This window comes from Sceloporus occidentalis, unplaced genomic scaffold (assembly GCF_023333645.1).
Source record: "Sceloporus occidentalis isolate IW3139 unplaced genomic scaffold, rSceOcc1.0.p SCAF_4, whole genome shotgun sequence".
In the NCBI taxonomy this organism is placed as follows: domain Eukaryota; kingdom Metazoa; phylum Chordata; class Lepidosauria; order Squamata; family Phrynosomatidae; genus Sceloporus; species Sceloporus occidentalis.
The window spans coordinates 166,076,841-166,096,896 of record NW_028316984.1 but is presented as its reverse complement, the minus strand read 5'-3'; the positions used below and the strand labels follow the sequence as shown (position 1 = coordinate 166,096,896).

Genomic DNA, 20,056 nt, shown 5'->3' with positions numbered 1-20,056 from the left:
TTTCAGAACATCTCTAAAGGAATGGTAGTAATGCATATTCTGTTCATCTTTTTCATCCTACTCCAGGAAATGACACAGTAGAACTGAATTACAGTTCAAATGAATTGCTAGCAAGGAGCTAAATATAACATGCAATGGAACTTGAGAGAGTGGGGCAAGAACATGCTGTGGGGCCTTTTCCTTCCTGTTTTTGCTGTAGTAGTGTGTGCCACACACAGTGAGGCAACATGCCTTGAAGAGGAACAGAAGTTTGTTTCTTCAGCTATAAGGCTGTCTAAGATAAAAATGCTGAAACAGACCTCAGTCGTGGTTCCCGTTTATAGCTCCATTTAGCTTGAGGGTTGTGTCCTTTTATGTCTCTTACTTGAAATGACAACTCTAATTATGAAGTAAGAGTGCCTGATAAAAACTCTTCAGAAAGAAAACCTGATGTTGGAGTACTTCACACTTGTTCCAACTTCACTTCATACATTCAAGTGTGCAAATGGCATAATTGAAAATGGAACAGAGTGGTGTTTCGTGTCAATTTCAATATTTGGGTAAAAAACCCAGTAAGAGCCTAGTGTTATCACATAGTCTGACATGTTTTCATGGACGGCAGTCCTGTACATTAAGAGTCTTTTACATCTCACAAAGAGGGCCATAGCCCATGAAAGATTATGTGAAATAAAACTATGGCCTGTTACAGACAGCCAAAATAAAGCTGCTTCAAGTCACAGTGGAGGTATGGTGTCTCAATGATGCATGCATCCTAAGAGTCCAGAAGCTGCACCAAAGCCACCTTCCAGTCCTTAGGGCTGGAGTGTGGCTTTGGTGCGACTTCTGGACTCTTAGGATGCATGCATCATTGAAACACCATACCTCCAATGTGACTCGAAGCAGCTTTATTTTGGCTGTCTGTAACAGGCCAATGTAGTCTTTAAGGCAGTTATGGGTAAAGGCTCCATATGGCTGTTTTTATGGCTGTTGACTCTTTCAGACTCCCCAGACCACCCTTTTTATAGCCATAAGGGGGTGAATTACTGTTCCCAGAAATTTGCAGGCAGGTTGGCTTTTAAATAAATTGTTCTCCCCTCTCCCACATTATTCAACGATTTCTCAAAATCAAAAGAGAATTTTTACTATTTTTGGCTTTGGTGGGAGCATTTATGGCCATTTGTGTGACTTCTGGGGCAAAAAAAATTGGTCCCCAGACTCACTTCAGTTGTCCATTCCTGCTTTAAGATGTTACTGGACTCTTTACTAATTTTTTTAGGAGCATCAGCAGTCGGAGGAAGGTGAAGGAAGACTGGAAGAGCACAGATCTTTGGTGTTTTGTTGCAGCAGTATGTCTGTATTAAACAAGAAATAAAGATTCATCTGGGAAAGAAGGAGTACTCTAGCGACTCCTGCTGTGGTGTCTCTCCATACAATAGTCAAGGTAAAGAGCAACTGCTTCTAGAATCCCTTACTGAACATGTGGGAAGAGCAAAACAGAAAAGAAGAGGCCAGATAAGCCTACCTCAACAGTTGCCCTAAGCCTGTTATAAAAAGCATAAGATATAACCTTGGCTGCTAAAGGAAAGTGTAGCTGCTGAATATAAAAGTCATCCCTTGATGCATTTTGGAAGAAGCTTTCAAGTTTCTCTAGAAGGTTCAAAATATTTTTGTTTGCTTATGCAAGCTTTACTTAACTAAATTGTTTTATTTCACATGTGAATATTGTTAATTTTGATTAAAAAGTCTGCTGGAACATGTTGAGGTACTCTCTTTTGTGGAGTGGGAAACTATTTCTATTCATTCCATACTATTTCTGCCTCTGGTACCAACTTTTCTGTTAAAAATAATGCCCAGAAATAGATCTACTTCCTTAATTGAGTTATACCTGTATTGGTAGGAGAACCCTTTCCTACAATCCCCATAAATCTTTTTAATTGGCCATGTGGGGTTCTCTAGTTCTGCCTTCTATCTCATGGCTCATTAATTTCACCTGTCTTATTTTTTACTCATTGAAGAAACCTCCTAAATTATGTACTCCATCTCATGATAATATGTTCATAACCTTACTCTAGAAAGGTGGGTTGATCACCACAGAGTTTGTTCTGGATCGGTTTGTGAGAATTAGTGATCAGATCAGAGGCAGGTAACATTTGGAGGGTGGGAGTTGAGAGCTCCATTTCTTTGCATGCTGGCATGGATTGGATCATCCCCTTCTCCATCCAGTGCGGTGTTAGAGGAGAACAGAAAGCTGCTTCCATCACTCTGAACTTGCAAGGGGCTTTTAAAATTAAGCTGAGGGGACACAGTCTGCCTACCTTTGCATTAGAGCTACCTGGACAGTGAAGAAAGCAGATAAGAAGAAAATTAACTCATTTGAGTTGTGGTGCTGGTGAAGAGTGCTGGGGATACTATGGTACCAACTTTTCTGTTAAAAATAATGCCCAGAAACAGATCTGCTTCATTAACTGAGTTATACCTGTATTGCTAGGGGAACCCTTTCCTACAGAAAGAGTGCTGGAGATACTATGGACAGCCAAGAAGAGATATAAATGGGTCCTTGAACAGATCAAGCCTAAACTATCTTTGGAAGCCAAGATGATAAAACTGAGACTATAGTACTTTGGCCACATCATGAGAAGGCATGACTCTCTGGAAAAGACAATAATGCTGGGAAAAGTAGAAGGTAGTAGAAAGAGAGGAAGGCACATGCCAGATGTCTAGACTCAATCATGAAGGTCACAGGCCTGAATTAACAGGAGCTAAGCCCAGCAGGGGATGATAGAGTGTCTTGGGAGATATCAGATCCGCAGAGTCACCAAAAGCAGGGGATCGATTCAAGGGCAGTTAACAACAAGAAACCTTAGTAGGGAAGTTGACCTATGATGAATCTATAGTTTCTAAGTTTACTTAGTAGTATGAGGTGTGGAAATTGCAATTGTGTATTTAGTATCACATTTCATACATCTCCCAGAAAGGACTGCTATACTTTTGAGTCATGGAGAATTCTTTAAAAAAATTATACAAATATTAATTTGCTGCAACGATATGGGGGATGCCTGTAGGAGATGTCTGCCTACTGTTTTTCCATATGCCAGGGAATGAACCATAAGTTGTTAGCCTTAAAGCATATAATGGCAGCAAGTGTAAAGTCTATAGCAAGTGTTAGTAATGGTGCTATTCAAAAAGAGTATGAAAGCACTTCTCATGTGGTCTACTTGCAATTTCTCTTTTCATTGTATCAGAGGTCTTTAGGACCATCCTGCTAATCATAGCTCTCTAATGCCATCTTTGCTTGGCATGGTAAAAGCTACTAGCCATGTCCGATTAAAGAAGATGCAAATGGATACCACATCAAGTTTTGCTGAAGGTCATTTTAAAGATTTCATACAGTGCCTTGCAGAAGTGTTCACTCTCCTTTGACTTTGCACCCTTTGTTATGTTACAGACTGGAACTGAAATGGGTTCATTCGGCATTGTTACTACTTGATGTACACAAAACACTCAGCACTGAAGATGAAGAATGTTGTTACTGTGGCATAAAAGTTAAATAAACAAAAACAAAGTGGTACTTGGAATCATGTTCCTGAGAACCTTATTTTCATCAAAAATGAGAATGTTCTTAAAACCAGTATGTAGAGAGATCTTGTAGACCTTTGAACTGAAATAAAGATGTTGGCAGCATGAATTTTCAGTCTACTTCCTCAGATGCATATAGTAAAACCAGTAGTGGACTTGTTACTTTCTTTTTTTAAAAATAAATTTTATTAGTTAAAATAACATCACATCACATTCAACATATAAAACAAACATACAAAGCCAGTCTTTGAAGGTTGATCCAACAAAAAAGTAAGCTGCACATATTTTGGGCTTTCCTTCTTTTCTTCGTATTCTGGACATACACAGTTGCCAACATCTTCTTTCATCCTCCTCCTCCTCCTCCTTCTTTTTCTTCTTCTGCCTTCCCCTTCTTGTTGTTACTTTCAACATTAATGGAAGAGATGAGTCAGTTTTCTCCTGAAGCTGGTGAAGGTGTCCACCACTATTAGGTTTGTACTGATGAAACTATGCCTATTAAATCTGAACAAGCAAGTGGATGTTTTAACTCAAATCTAGTTTGGCTGTCAGACGTATGTCCCCCTTAGTCCAATGATGGATTTACAGTTGGCCCTTCTTATACATGACTAAAAAATGGAGCAAAAAGAAGCCGGGATAGTCCAACTCAAGGTGGAAAATGTGCATCTTCACACCTGCATATAAACACTCTGATGTGAATGTGGGGCTATGGCAAAGCAAAGAAGAGAAAGTGAAAGACCACTAATGGATGTAAATACAATACAGTTGGCCCTTCTTGGATTTTTATACATAGATTCAAGCATCCACGGTTTGAAAATGTTCAAAAAAAGTATAAATGTAAAATATCAAACCTTGGTTTTCCATTCTTTATAAGGGACACCATTTTGCTTTGCCATTATATTGAATGGGACTTGAGCATGCACAGATTTTGTTATACGCAGGGGATCTTGGAACCAAACACCAGGGTATAACAAGGGTCCACTGTATTTTCCATGATGGCAGGCACACCAGGAGATCAGTGGTGATATCTTTACTCCGACAGAGTGAGCACAATAGATTAATAGAATCACAGAGTTCAGAGACCCCAAGGGCCATCCAGTCCAACCCCCTGCCATGCAGGAATATACAAAGCACTCCAGACAGATGGACCATCCAGCCTCTGTTTAAAAACCTCCAAAGAAGGAGACTCCATCACACTCTGAGGCAGCCTATTCCACTGTCAAACAGCTTTAGTGTCAGGAAGGTCTTCAATCCATGTAAAGTTTGATACTTTTGATAGCTGAAAATCACGAGTACTTTCCTAACATCTGAGAAACTACCTACCTAACTTATTTGAGGGTTTAGCATGGCACTAAAATTATAAATGACTTTTAAAATTAATATTGTTGTTGTTTTTTATTTATATACTGCTATTCCAAAGATCATAGCGGTGAACAGCAAGTAAGCTAATTAGCAAGTAAGCTAATTTGCCCCCAACAGTCTGGGTACTCATTTTAGCAACCTCGGAAGGATGCAAGCCTGAGTCGAGCTTGGGCCCTTTTGCTGGTCTTGAACTTGCTGGTCTCGAACCTTGTGGTTTTGAGTGAATGGCTGCAGTACAGGCATTTAACCACTGCGCCACCAGAGCTCCTTTTATTAAATTCATTTACTAGAAACTGACCTTCTGCCTATTTTTGTGCTTAGAGAAGACATGACTCATTAGAAAAGGAAATTATACTTGGCAAGATGGAAAGCAGTAGGAAAAGAGGAAGACCACATTACAGGTGGATAGACTCAAACCAAGGAAGCCATGGCCCTGAGTTTGCAAGACCTGAGCAGAGCAGATAACAAGGTGAGCTGGAGGTCTTTCATTCAAATGGTCACCATAAGTCTAACAGCATTTAACAACAAACATTTAACATAGTTTACTGGCATAACTGCATGTTTTTATAGCACAAATTATTCATCCTCATTTCCTTAGTGTGCAGAAATGCATACACTATTTCCCAATTTCTCTAAAATTATTGAAAGAAACCCACTAAATAGATTTTAAACATTTGATCAATCCCATTCATCTCTGAAAGCACTAAAGTGTTTGATATACAGTTATATCAGCGGTAGTGTTTCTTCTACCTGAGTTAGAATTGAAAAACAACTTCTCCTCTAAGATACTATTTTTTAAAAATGAAGAATTTCCAGATTATTCAAACAACACATGTAATCTCCCACAAAAAACTGTGTGACTTGTCTCCTCCTATATCAACAATTTAATCCTATCCATGGATTCAATGGAGTTTACATGGAGGAGTATGCAGGACTGCAGCCTAAAAATTAGTTTGATAATTTCTCTTTTTAATGAGAACTGGTTCATGATCTACAGACACTTAAGTGGTAAACCCAATAGACCTACAGTAGGGACTAAAGCCTTCCCTTCTGGATACTTAAGCAGGCATGCTTTTTCTTTATTTCTTTTGCTGTTCTACACACAATTAGGTATAAATCCCATTAAATTCAAGGGGGCTGGTTTCTGAATAGACAAAATTGCTCAGTTAGCCCCACCCTTAAGCAACAGATTTCTTACAGCAGCACAATCCTACACACATCTTGTTACTCAGAAGTAAAACACATTGAGTTTGCTCCTGGGTAAGTACATGTAGGACTCCAGCCTTGGAATGATGGACCATTTCCACAAATAATTGATTTTTACCAAGTATTTTGATTGCAAAAAATTCTCACCCCACCACTACTGAAGATTTTGGAATTCTTTAAGCTTACTTCAGATTTCAGACTTGCTGTTCTATAAGCATCATTTAGAGAGAGAGAGAGAACAAAAAAGGCAAGTGAGGTTTCCTCCAGTTTCTAGCCCAGGAGGTTTTTAGTTTGGCTTGGTGCTAAACCACTCATCTGCAGTAAATGATTTTTCCAAGTTGGCCACACCTGATGCTGCTTCAAATAGGGACGAGGAGCTTGTGAGGCTATAAAGAATGTTTCTGAGCAAGTACAGGGTGCCTGTCCCTCATTTACAGCTAAAGCCTGCTTTCATGCATATGAGTGTAAGGGAGAGTATAAAGTTGTCAAATACACTTAAGCTGTGACAGACTTCCATTTGAAAACAATTCATTTGGAATGGGGACCAAGAAAACACCAGTTATCTGCTGCATCCCCAAACACTGAGGCACTCAGTGCACCCTTCCTGCCTCTTCTGTCCTCCTAGCTATGCTCTCTGCTTCCAGTTTCTTAACTTTAGGTGAACAAAGACCTCTCCACCGGAGATGGAGCTGGGCTCCTGGAGGCCTATGGCAGCGAGAGGCTGCTGCAGCCCAGCACAGCCGAGGTACTGGTTTTGTCCCCGAAGGAGGCAGACTTGAATTCTACGTCCTCTGGTCTCTGAATGACCCACCTCGGCAACTCAGTAGGTGAGGCCTCTCAGGGAGCCAGCCCTCTTTGCTGGGCAGCAAGGAGAAAAACAGGCAAGGAAGTAAAACGCAGTGGGAAGCATGGTTGAGTAGATAGGGATGAGGAGCCTATGAGGCTAGCGAGGCAACACGTAGTTTTCTATGCCATCCTCACGTAGACAATTATGTAAGAGTGCTTTCACACACTCAAGTGTTGTCCATCCTCATGAACAATCCCATGGGACGGAGCTCAACTGTGACTTTCTCACACTGGGGTGTGTACACAATTTAGGACTGACAACTATTCAATTCCCCACTATAGCTCAGCTTCTAATGTTTTGAACATGACCTGAAAAGTGTTGCTGTATGTCAAGCTGTTGTTAAAGGTGCAAAAGCAGAATAGACTGTTTCCCTACAGTCATCTGATAGCCTCTGTGTGTCAATAATGTATGTTTGTTGAATTTATATCCTGTCTTTCTTCCAAAATGGGATAAAGTATGTCCTCCACTATTTCACATTTGAAAATTAAGATGCGTATGTGCTTGGCTTAACCACAATTCCTCCACCAAGGAACAGCCTCAGCCCAAGCCACCATAATTCTGCATTACTGAATGCTCTTCCTCTGTTCTGTCATAGCTTTTCTTGCATTAGTTTATGAATCACTGTGTTGAAAACTGACCTTAGCCACTTTTTAAAGCAAACAAACAAACAAATTTAATATTTTTATTTTGCTGTTAAATTCTCTCTGGGTTTCAGCCTTCTGTGATATTCAGTGGAGTATCAAATTCTTCTTCTTATAGGCTAGAGCAATGGGAAAGTCATTAAACAGCACTTACTATATTGATAGGCAGTCACGGAGGCAAGGGTAGAAGCATAAATGATTGCATTTTAGTGCATATTAAGATTAACAGGTCATTTACAAAATAATTTAAAAGGCAAAACAGGGAATGCAGAAGAGAGATGTTTTAATACCAAATATACATACTGGGTCAGGCAGGGTTTCTGTTCCATTTAGGCTATGCAGTATCGTATGTGAGAAAAATACTTTCAGCTGTGTTCCTTCCTGGGAAGATTGCTAGTACCAAACTTCAAATCAGTTTGAGAAAAGGAGAGAGAACACACCATACTGAAAAACAAACACTCTGTCTCAAATTGTATAGATCACTTTTTTATTGGGTCCAATGTTCCTTATAAACTGGTAACAAACTTTAGACTTATAAAGACTTATATTTTTCTAAAAACAGTTAGAAAAGGGAGGAGAATTTGAAACATTTGCTTCTTGGATTGAGGAGAGGAAGGAATTAAAGTACCCCCCCTGACTTCTTGCTTTTCATTGCTATGTACCTCTCTAATATCCTCCATTGAGATGACTATGCTTTCTATTCTCTCAAAGCCAAAGACATCGGAAATGTTATCAAACTCGGTTGCCACTTCCATTGCCAAAACAATTAGTGATCTTTGGTTTAGGTGACTGGAACCACTATTCTCAGAAGACAAGTGTCACTGTGGAGATTTTAGTGAATCCAGACATCAAACCACAAAGGATTGGCATACTAGGACCTGAAGCAAGGTAAACCTGAAATATCTAATGGAATTTGCTGCCAGTGTTATGGTGCTGCTAACATGCTAAATGTTTCCCAAATGTATTGTGAAGGTTTTTAAAAGTCCAATTTAAAAGCAGGGGCATGTGCTGAGGGCATTATGTTTGAGAGCCTTTAAGGCTGAAGAGCAGGGTATATATACAGTGAATGAATGAATGAATGAATGAATGAATCTGAGTTAAGATCATCAGAGAATAACATATCATTTGGAGTTGCTACATAACCAGTCCTGCACCCTTCCCTGCATGTCATAGTTACCTTGTCAATCAGCTTTGTGTTCTGTGTCCATTTCTGTCAGGACAGACTTTGAAGTTAAGACCTATATGGTCATTATCAAGTGTTGAAGGAAACGCAACATTATTTCTGACACTTCCCACCATAGTGACTTGAGTTTGTGTGTTTGCTTGAACAGGTGTTTGGTGTGGGAAGGTGACTGGAGGGTGGATGTTCTTATGGCTGCGTTTAAACAGGCAGACAGTGGCAATCCCATTAAGCTTCTCTTGACTATTAATGAACAGGTAAGAACTCTTCCCATCCAGACATCTTATTTCTGTGCTCCTCACTGGCTCATGGCCTTCTGTAGGGTCATTCTAAAACTTATATTATATATTCAGACCTGAAAAAGTAGTAAAGTTATTTGATTGATACACTAATATTCTGCCTTTCTGCCAAAAATGACACTCAAGGCAGCTAACTAAAATTCAGACAAATAAAATTTAAGCTTAAGAGTACATTAAAACAGAAATAAAAGCTCAATGATAAAAGGAAACAACAGTTCCCTTCAATTACATTACTGTATTCATTTCTGTAATGTCACTTTCATGAATGATGGGAGTAGTTTTCCACTGACTGCCTTATCTAAAATCTTAGTCTGCTGCTGTTTTCTTGTATTTGAAAAACACTGTTGTGCTTTTGAAGGCTTTCTGCTCTTGGTGGTTCTTGTTTCTGTTTGATTTACCGATGTGTTACTACCCCAGAGTCAAAGAGAAATTCTAACCAGCACCCTATTTTGGAGATGTGACCACTACCACCAAAGTGCAGAGCCGTCTACATCTGAGCTAGACAGCTGTTCCACAAAAGATAGATACCTTGGTTGACAGTGATGAAAGCCATTTAGAGGTCAAAGAGAATAAGAATTGCACTCCTTGTGTGTCTTTCCCTGCAGAGGTCATTCCACAAGGCAGGCAAAACACTTCAACTGCAAAAACTCCAAATGAAATGCATCCAGAAAATTAATTTCACACTGGAGTTGCCTGACAAGCACTTATTTGGGCACCTTGCCCAGGAAGGAGCTATATCAATCTATAGTTGTTGAGATATTTTTGTTCCAAGGACAGTTTCTTCAGGACAGAGTTAATAAACACTCCTTTTTCTGGTTATTGCCAAATCTGGTGTGGCTCTAGACATATTGCTAGTGATACCTCTTTACTCATAATCTTACCTAGGTTCTTTACCTTCCCTTGATATTCTCCACATTAATCTCATTGTGTCTATCAGGTGTTATCATAACTTTCCTTTAATATGTGTACTATCTATTAGTCAACTTCAGTACTTGTTAACCTCATGAATGCCTTTCATGAGTCTGTAACTTCTTTGAAGGCAAGAACTCTCACCACCTGAATGTTTTTCCCCCATTCTTCTTCATAAAGTAACTGTTAGCTAAGCAACAGTGTCTTTACTCTTTAAATCCTCATAAACTTGAAAATGTCAAACTTTGGAACTCTCATTGCACAGTATTTTAATAAATCCTTGCATGTGGGTGGGTTATACTTATTAATAAGAGGTTATATTAAATATGGGAAACTCTTGGGTCTGTTTCAGTGCCAAATTCAGTATCTGGAAGGGTACAGCTGGAAAAGCCTAATTCCTCAACTCCACTGTCTTCCTACTCAGTTGTCAGTAATACTAGCCAGTTTAATGTTTTATGCACAACAATAGCTTGGCTGAGTTGAATAAGAGAGATTTTATTATGGAATGACCTGGTATGTTGCAGCAACAAGTGCAGACTTGTGAAAAGTTGTAAGGTTAGTCAACCACAATCACATCTTGTTCAGAGAATGCCTGGAAAACAGTAATAGGATGTAGCATTACTCTTTTCTCTCCACTAACCTATCCAACCCTCAGAGCAATATCTTCCCCTACTCACAATGATCACTATAACCTCCTCCCTCCATATTTGTGGACTACATTTTGGGTAAGGTTGAAACTGTTGTTCTCATATCTACTTCTCCTTCCTAGCTGCTCAACAGTACTCCCAGTCGCCCATTTCAGGCACCAGAATCCAGTCAGTCACCTGTTCTTCCAGAAGATACTATTCAGGGATTGGATGGACTCTGTGAGGTAGGTTTAATGAACCAGAGTTATTTTAAGATTACAATTCTTAATTTATCTGTTTGCACCAAACATATAAAACTATAGTAAGGTGGGTTACAGACCGCCATGAAAGTACGCGCAGAGCGCGTACTAGGGTTGGGGAGGTGCAGTGCTTCCACACCTCCCTAACCCTAATATGCGCTCTGCGCGTAAAAAATGACAGCGGCCGTTCCAGACAGCCGCCGTCATCAGGACGTCACGGCCGCGCCGCCTCTATACGCGGCCCCTTTCTCCCCCTCCCCGCCCCAAGGACACCCCTTTTCAGGCCGTTCTAGCCACTGAGGCCCCAATACAGCGGGGAAAGGGGCGGGTACAGCCTGCCCCAAACAGGCGGTCTGTAACCCGCCTAAGTCTTTACAAGACCAGGACAGTGCCTAGCTTCTGAGTTATGCAGGCAGGTGGTAGAATTATGGATGATGCTATTTTGGTCTGTAGAGATGAGATGGTGTGAAAGATGTCATACCTTTTTAATCCTCCCAAGTAAAAGGTCCTCTGTCATAACAAGAACAATGTGACAGAAATAGCAATGGCACTTCACATTTCTATATCACTTCATAGTGAACTAAGCACTCTCTAAATGGCTTACAATGTGTTAGCAATTGCCCCCAACAAGCTGGGTATTCATTTTACTGACCTATGAAAAGATGGAAGGCTAAGTCAACCTGGAGCCCTGCAGGATCAAACTCACAACATCTGGCATTTAACCACTGCGCTACTAGGGCCAAATGTGATTTAAACATTCCTGCCTAATGCAATTATTTTCTGCATGTAAGGATATATGTTTGTTCCATGTGAGAGAGCATATAACCTGAAATATACCTTCTAGAATTCTATCTCTCCTGCCAGCATGTAGGATAGCTCAAATACATAGAACCAGAATAGATACTCAGAAGTTGTAGGTGGCTCTGATTTACAGTTTCCACGACTCATTTTTAAAAAGTCTTCTGAAGGCATTGTCTTTATAGGAAGATCCATCAATCTCCTTCCTACAGTAGTGAGTGAGATGCCCCTAGAAAGCCCATGAACAGAATAAACCATCCAGGGCAACCCAGTCAAAACTCAGGGTGTATTCCTTAGTGAGCTGCTTTTGTTGGGGTCATTAGTTTTTCTTGAATAACTTCCAGTCTAATTCTGCATTGTTTTCTATGTAACAGGTTACAAATCAGGTTTCAGCAAAACCTTTTAATGAAGTTGTGATTGAAAAGAGGCTGTCTCCACCAGGAGAAAAGCTAGTAATGCTATCTGTCCCAGAAATATCTGCTGTTCAACTAGAATGTGAGACCAGTAAGAAAACTTGTCTATCCAAGCCAGTTCAGCTAAATAAGACTAGGAGGGCTCTCTTTGAACTTTCTGCACCTGAAAGACAACAGGAACCTGAAGGTAAATTAGTCTAGAATAATAGGTATGAGACCCATTTCTGAAGGCCAGTCTAGTTTATTATATATAGTAGAAGGGATGGATTCTGCAACCTTCTGTTACATGGTGGAGTATTTATACTCCAATGAATGTCTGAGTTACAATTAATTCTATGTATGCTATCATTTTGCCCACTTTTCAAAAACCTTGCATATGGTGGGCTGTATTTGGATGATTGTGCAGGTGAAAGGCAGATTATGGAATCAGTTTTTCTGTTCCCCTCTTTCTTCTGCACCTTCTGATGGCCTTCTCCCTCAAAGTTAACACCAGAGGGTCAGGGGGCTTTCCTGAACAGTGATTATTGTGTCATATAGGGTTGTAGTATACATGGTGTATGTGTGGAAAGACAGAAGCAAGTTGTGCTAGTGGTACTTTTACTGGCGAGTTATGGCATCACATGATTGATTTCTCAGCTACAAATGGCATTGTGTGATCCATTTCTCAATCATTAATTCTCATTGTATTCTGAAATGCATCTATCTGAAGTTTAGTGATACTGCTTTAGTTTCTGTTTATGAGAAAGTAGTACATTTCATTTTTTTGGTATAAATACATGACTGAGAATGGAAAACTGATACGAAGATACCATTGAACCAGGACAATAATTTCTGTATGTTCTCTTTACAGACTTGGAGGTAAAAGAATTACAAGGTAAATATGTGTGCTGACCATTTCATTAATTTTCTCTGGGCTCCTACTACTACCCAGTTTCAGTTTCTTGAAAGCTATGTGCAGAATTGCAACTCGCATTTCATGCTTGTTGAGAGTATTGTGTTTTTGCTGGTGTACTTTCCAAGGTATTTTATCCATGGTAGTAAGCGTGACTTAACTTTGTAGACATGGAAGATACAGCACATCTGACCAGCATTTTTAGAAATACATTATTTAATTTGCAATACAACATTGGCATTAAGTTCAAATGCTTTCAAGACTTACACAATTTTTCAAAAGGTGTTGGGGAAATGACACATATTAAATTAGTGCCGTAATAGTATTTGATTAAAACACTCCTGGAAAACATTGTACTTTCAAAAAATGTAGTTGAAAAAGTATTAGTGCTAATTAAAATACCAAAATTAAAAAATCAAAATAGGAAATCAAATGAAATTGACTGGAAAGGTAATAGTGAATGTGTGTTACTGCACATACTAAACTAAACTTTACATCTAGGAAAAAATGGAAGGTTAGTACTATGATTGCCTATTCTTGCACAAATTATGCTACTGTACCATATATTTTTTCCTGAAAGAAATTTCCTGAACTCTGAGGAAAGTAATAGGAAGAAAATACACACAAGAACAATTAGATGAGTTTATCATTAAGATGCCCCTATAAAAGTGAGATGAATTGTGCCAATTGCATACTAAATGGCTACTGTGGAAACACCCACAACATTTCACTTCTGGTTTTGAAGGAAGAATTCTCCTTAATTACTGTCATTTTGTGCCTACAAGTCATTTCTGACTTCTGATGACCCTAAGGTGAACCTATCATGGGGCTTTCTTGCCAAAATTTGTTCAGAGGAGGTTTGCATTTGCCTTCCACTGAGGCTGAGAATATTACTTGCCCAAAATCACCTGGTGGGTTTCCATGGCTAATCAGGGATTTGAACCGTGTTCTCCAGAATCAATGCTAAAGTGTCAGCTCTCTCTTGAATAATGAGGTGAACTGAGGTGACCAACTGATGTCCTACTTTCCCTCTATAGTATGTCCAAGCCCTCGATGGTGTCATGCCATGTGTCTGAGTGACCCTGAAACTGCAGTTCTGATTGGCGGTGAAGGAACTAATCAACAATTTTCCAAAGATGCTCTCTGGAAACTGGAAATTGGTGAGCTGCTCCTATACTTCCAACAATGTATTTGTGTCTGTCCATCTGTAAATCATGCAGAGGAGAGAAAATGAGTGGGAATCAGTGAGGTGGGAAGGTGCCAGTTAAGAGAGGATCTGCCATGGCTGTCAATTTGACTGACTGGAACAAACTATAGTGTTGTAGAATATTTAAGTCCAGGTGGTAGGGAAGGTGGCTAATATATATTTTTTGTATTTTATTTCTCACTTGGATCTTCTGCTACTGATTTTGTAGATAACGACTTCTGGTTCCCCATGGATTTGCGGCAACAAGATTCAATGCCACAGTGTTCACGGGGTCATAGTGCTACCTATGACCCAGACACAAAGCGTATCTACATCTTTGGAGGTTTGAGGGAGGGGAAGAGCTATAGCAGCATCTATATCCTGGACACTGTATCTTGGAAATGGCTTCATGTGTCTGTGAGTTGCAAGAGAAGCAAAGTACTGGACACCAAAAAGATCAATTGTTTGGGCTGCTGTGTGTATGTAAACCATTTTTCTTTCTGTCTTTGGATCTTGGCAGTTTCCTTTTGTAAGTATGTAATGGGGAGAGGGGTGAAGTGGGGATTAAATTTGGAGCAGGTGCTATTTGAGATCTATCAGGAAAGTATGAGAAATTGGTGGTTTCCTGTTTGGTGATGCCCTCGACAGGAGAAACACACACTATCCCCACCCCATGTTTGCTAAGTCAGTCTAATGTGTCAAGAATACATTAAAACTGGAGATCTCTTCCTCAGGCTAAGGGAAAAGTGCCAACATTGGCCTACCACAGTGCAACCGTCTATCACAAAGAGCTGTTTGTCTTTGGAGGAACTTTACCTAAAATGTCATCCTTGGAGACTGGAGCCAGCAGTAATGCCCTCTTCATTTTCAACCCTGAATATGAGATTTGGTATCAGCCCATTGTTGAGGGGGAGAAGCCTCTGCCTAGGTTTGGGTGAGGCACTTTTCCACTTTTCCTTTCAGATCTCAGGGAGAATAGTGACTGGGGGGGGGGGGGGAATAATGCTAGTTTAGGTGCTATGTTTTTGACCTTTTCCTGCATCTGGAGGTCTATCTCCTTCCCTCTCTTGCTCTTTTCCTTTTTTAAATTTCCTAGATAGCTGGAAGTAGCTAATGAATGGTACTTTGGGCAGTTCTTATTGTATCCCTTCATTGGTGTAAAGGGATACTGAGATGACAGCTTTGTGTAAATCCTTCTCACTTTTGTCTGTATTATGATTCCTTCTGCCCCTCTAGAATTTTGTGTGGTGTTCATTCCCAGCCATATGAAGCTTGCTAATGTTGCTGTTCTATTTTTAAATTATCAGGTATTGTGGTTAGTTTTAGAAGATGGATCTGTATCTTACTGGTCCAAATTATAAACTCCTACATACATTCCTTAAATGAGACTTGATAATGTTAAAGGTGTAAGGAAATCTATATTCTTCTGATGATTTGTATCCTTTTGTCTTAACTCAAAATAAATATTTGAACATCTACTCAGGCAATTATGTGATTACTACAGTTGGCCCTTCTTAAACACGGATTTTTTATACATGGATTCAAGCATACACGGTTTGAAAATGTCCAAAAAAAATATAAATTTCAAATATCAAACCTTGACTTTCCATTTTTATAAGGGATACCATTTTGCTATGTCATTATATTTAATGGGACTTGAGCATACACAGATTTTGTTATACACAGGGGATCTTGGAACCAAACCCCAGCATATAACAAGGGTCCACTGTACTTGCATTTCTCCTAGCAAAAGCATCTCTCTTCCATAGTAGTTATTCTGTTGTAATCCTTCAGATTACAATCTTGGGTCTTGAATGTTATCAGAACTAACAAGTTTGCCAAAAGCTTTCACTGGAGCGGTACAGCTTTCACAATGCCTTGTTACAGTGGGACAGACACTTGGCATCTTTCCCTCACAGGGCTTGCTAGCTGGATGTATGCTCATCAAAAATGTATAAACTCAAATTGCCACTGAGGTTGATGAAGCCAGGAAAAAATCATAATTGTCAGGCCTAAAAAAGATCTTTATCTCTGTTTATAATATCCTTATTTACTTTCCTTTCTGTTTCCTAGTCATTCAGCTACTCTGCTGAGGAACAAGCTGGTTATATTTGGGGGCCAGAGAATGTCTACATACCTGAATGACATACACATTCTGGATCTGGGTAAGAACAGGATTTCTTTGACTTCTTCAGTGCTGACTGGATTTGGTTGGAGTTGTAATCTATCTTGGTAGGCAACTATATTCTCATGCCTGCTGGGGATATAAAGCAGCCCTGAGATTGAAGCTGCTAGAAGATAGGAAACTGTGGATCAGTGTAAGGAGAATGCTGGGTAAAATAAGCGAACAGTGACTTTGCATCATGACCTTTTGGATAAGGGAAAGAAAATGGAGAATACAGGCAGTATTACAGAATTTATTGCTAGACCAAATATAATCTTTTGCCATCTTTGCTTTATAGTAAGCTGCTATAGCTCCCTTCTAGAAGGGTTGCTGTGTAAGTATGTTGCAGCAAAAACAAGAGTCAAATTGTAGAAACTTAAAGAAGACACAGAAATGATTCCTCCATCCAATATTTTGTAGAAGATTGAAAATTCTTTGCTTCGTGCTTGTCAGTTTGTATTTTGGTAGAGCTCCTTACAGTTTACCTTTTTAGTTACCTGGGCTCCCATGACTGTGGACAACAGTTTTATCTAGTTAAAACATCAGCATTCCCCTTAAGAATATCTTGAGCTTTGGACTATCAGGGAATTCATGATACAGAGAAAATAGGTATGCAATAGGGCTTACCTATTACATAGTACATAGGCATGCAAGTTTAACAGGCTTTCTTACATATTCCTTGGAGGTATACCTTATATGCAGCCCAGTTCAGTGTAGTAGTTTGAATGTTGGACTAGGAGTCTGGGAGACAAGGGTTTGAGTCTCTGCCTGCCTTGGAAACCTACTAGGTAATCTTAGGTATGTCATACTCTTCAGACTTAGAGGAAGGCAATGGTTAAACCTCTTATGATCATGCCAGGAGAACCTTATGATATAGTTGCCATAAATGAAAGGCAGTAGGAAAAGAGGGAGATTGCATTACAGGTAGATAGACGTAATTAAGTAAGTCACAGACCTGAATCTGCAACACCTCAGAAGCACTTAAAGTAAACAGTTTGGCTACCATTCCTGAAAAACACCAAAATCAAGACCCAGCAAATGCAAATGAAAACCATCCAGGGTGAGCGGGGTTTCCCAGCAGACAATGGACCACTAATTAAATAAACAACCTAAGGCATTGCCATTCAACAACACACCAACACACAAATTAATGTGTAAATTATTCTCTCAGCCAAGGGTTACACAATATATATACCCCACTCACTTCTGTGTCAGCATTCTCCGAAAATTCCTGTTACAGATGCTTGTGAAATGTCAGGAATAAATTCTTGCAGAACATGGCCACATAGCCCAAAAAATCCACAAAAAACTATGGATGCCAGCTGTGAAAGCCTTCGACTTTACCTGAGAAGGACTGTTAGTAACAGGGAGACTTGGAGGTCTGTCATCCATAGGGTTGCCATAAGTTGAAGTCAACTTGATGGCAATTAATAACAACAGGGCTGTCCTAAATTGGAGTCAACTAGAAGGCACATGACAACAAATATCTTTATATATAATACCTTTATATATAAACAAAAATATTTCATAGTCTATGTTCATTTTATCATTGATCAAATAGATTGTGGTACATGTATATAATTTAGTTTCTTACAAAATATATTTCAGATACTTTTCAGTATACTTCACATATATTTGCTTTATGTTAGGATAACCTATCTATCACATTGTTATCTGGTTTCCACAAATGGGTAATTACTGCCATTCTAAGGATTCATTGTGTTGTCAGTCTATTGGCCATATAATCCACCCCGTACACTCAGGTTCTCTGGCAGAAATTTACTCCAATCAGCCAAGACTAGGTTGGCAACTGTCAGCCAGAGGACTTTTTCTTCAGGCACCCTTAGACTGTGGAATCTCTCTTGCTGGGAGAGAGAGATTCAGCAGCTGAATATGCTTTGAAAATTTAAAAGAGCATTAATGAGCACTCTCTTCTGGCAGGCTTATCCAGATGATTTTTAAATTGTGAATTTTAAATGTGGATTGTTTTAATATGTATATATCTTATTTGTCCTTTTAAATTATTGTTGTTGATTTATATAATGCCATTATGTTTTACATGGCACTTTAGTTATCAAACAAAATACAGATAAAAACCTGCATATGATGTACAATCTAAATAATAATAATGATAATCAATTTATTGCATCTTGAGGCAGCAGAGATATTAGGCACAACTTGCTCTCCAGCATATTGACAATTGACTGGTGGGCTGTCCCTGCTTCTACGTGTGTGAGACATATCACTTTTCATAACAGTCAGTTGTGAGGAACCAGAAATGTTCAAACTGGTTTCCTGTCCAGATGATGCCCTCCTTATATAGTATTAACTCATAACACTTGGCATATTTGTTCAGAGAATCTAAGGATCTTATCTCAACAGCTGTGACATTGGGCTAGTTTCCCAGGCATTCATTGTCTAGCAAAACATTTTTTTTCTATCCAGTCTTTTTAACAATATTATTTCACAGGTACAAGTCAAATATAACAAATAAAATATTATTGTTGGCAAAATATAATGGATTTTCAGTGACAAAGGCTAACACACTGCTGGTGCAATAATCTTTTGTGGATTAGAATCTGGTTCATTAGATGCATGAAATGACATCAGTTGGTTTGTGTGTATGTGTGCTTGTGAGCATGTTTTATTGTCATTTCATCCTGCTGCTTCAGTCCCCCATCTGCTCAAAACCCTTGTATTTCAGATTATATAAACTTTTGTACTTGTGAAAAATACTTAACATTTTAAATTTCTCCCATTTATTCTTAACCCCAACCTCCTCCAGGTTGCATGGAGTATGCTTCAGTTCCTTTTTTGTCTGGACTACCCTCTGCTCGCAGGTAAAAGTTGCTAATGGGACCAGTATGCTTTCTTGCGTGAAAATTGAATAATGCTGGTGACTGCAGGGAAAAGTAATTCCGGATGCTGTCAGACATGGCAATGCCACTTGAGAGGTCTGAACTGTTCTGGTGGTAGACATTTAAACTAGATGTGCTGTTCTTAGAAAGATCTGTTAATTGCCAAGGGGAAATACAACCCTTAAGTGGTTCACTGGGTGAAACTTTAGCTATAGACAGCTGTTGCACAAATAATTTTTTTATTCAGGCTTTGTGTTATAGTGACATTCGCGTTGCACTCTTCTGCTTCCAGTTTCCATGCTGCCATCCCAGTGTCAGATCAGAAAGTGCTAATAAGTGGGGGCTGCAATGCCAAAGGTGCCTTCCAGGATGCATTCACCTTCAACCTGGGTAAGTTACTGTAGTCCTGTCTCCAGGATGGCACCCTTAGGATGTGGAAAAAATTTACTGGCATCCACTTTGTCACCTTCCCCCTCCCATTGCAGATACCTTGACTTGGAGCGGAATCAAGCACAGAGATCTTTGCTCCGTGCCCCGGGCAGGCCATACACTTCTCAACTTGACTTACACTCACCTGACGGATGTGGATAAAGCGAGCCAGGGGAAGCACAACCTGTGTGCAGTCCTGATCTTTGGAGGTTCTGACTGTGCTGGCAAGTTCTACAACAGTACCAGTAAGCTCCAGCTAGACCTTGAGGAGGTGAAAGGAATCTCCTAGCACCCATTCTGAACCAGGGGAAATTCTACAACAGGAGGAAGAACAGAAAGACTTTGGACTGTCAAGACAGTATTAACCCCTCTGAGGGCTTTGGTACTTGCATTCCTTGTAACTGAGAGGTTATGCAGATTGGAGTTGGCTTTTA

The 20,056-nt window shown here is 39.6% G+C and overlaps 2 protein-coding genes across 4 annotated transcripts in view; both read left to right on the top strand.

Moving 5' to 3' along the window:
* TMED8 (transmembrane p24 trafficking protein family member 8) overlaps nt 1-3,509 on the top strand; it is a 31,945-nt gene extending 28,436 nt beyond the window's left edge. The window contains exons 7-8 of one of the 3 annotated variants that reach the window (XR_016281004.1): nt 1,256-1,420; nt 3,425-3,509. The gene's annotated coding sequence lies outside the window, so the exon portion shown is untranslated. Of the gene's footprint in view, nt 1-66; nt 327-1,255; nt 1,733-3,424 lie in introns of those variants that run through there. The other 2 variants (XR_016281005.1, XR_016281006.1) reach the window with 2 other exon arrangements.
* Nucleotides 3,510-8,964: 5,455 nt separating this feature from the next.
* LOC149314991 (kelch domain-containing protein 1-like) lies at nt 8,965-19,911 on the top strand. The gene is made up of 11 exons (XM_089522282.1): nt 8,965-9,045; nt 10,766-10,867; nt 12,055-12,280; nt 12,944-12,967; nt 14,023-14,145; nt 14,401-14,588; nt 14,906-15,105; nt 16,245-16,336; nt 19,121-19,175; nt 19,486-19,583; nt 19,679-19,911. Exons 1-11 carry the CDS (start codon nt 8,980-8,982, stop codon nt 19,909-19,911), a joined length of 1,407 nt encoding a protein of 468 aa, XP_089378408.1. The 5' UTR covers nt 8,965-8,979.
* The last annotated feature ends 145 nt before the right edge of the window (nt 19,912-20,056 follow it).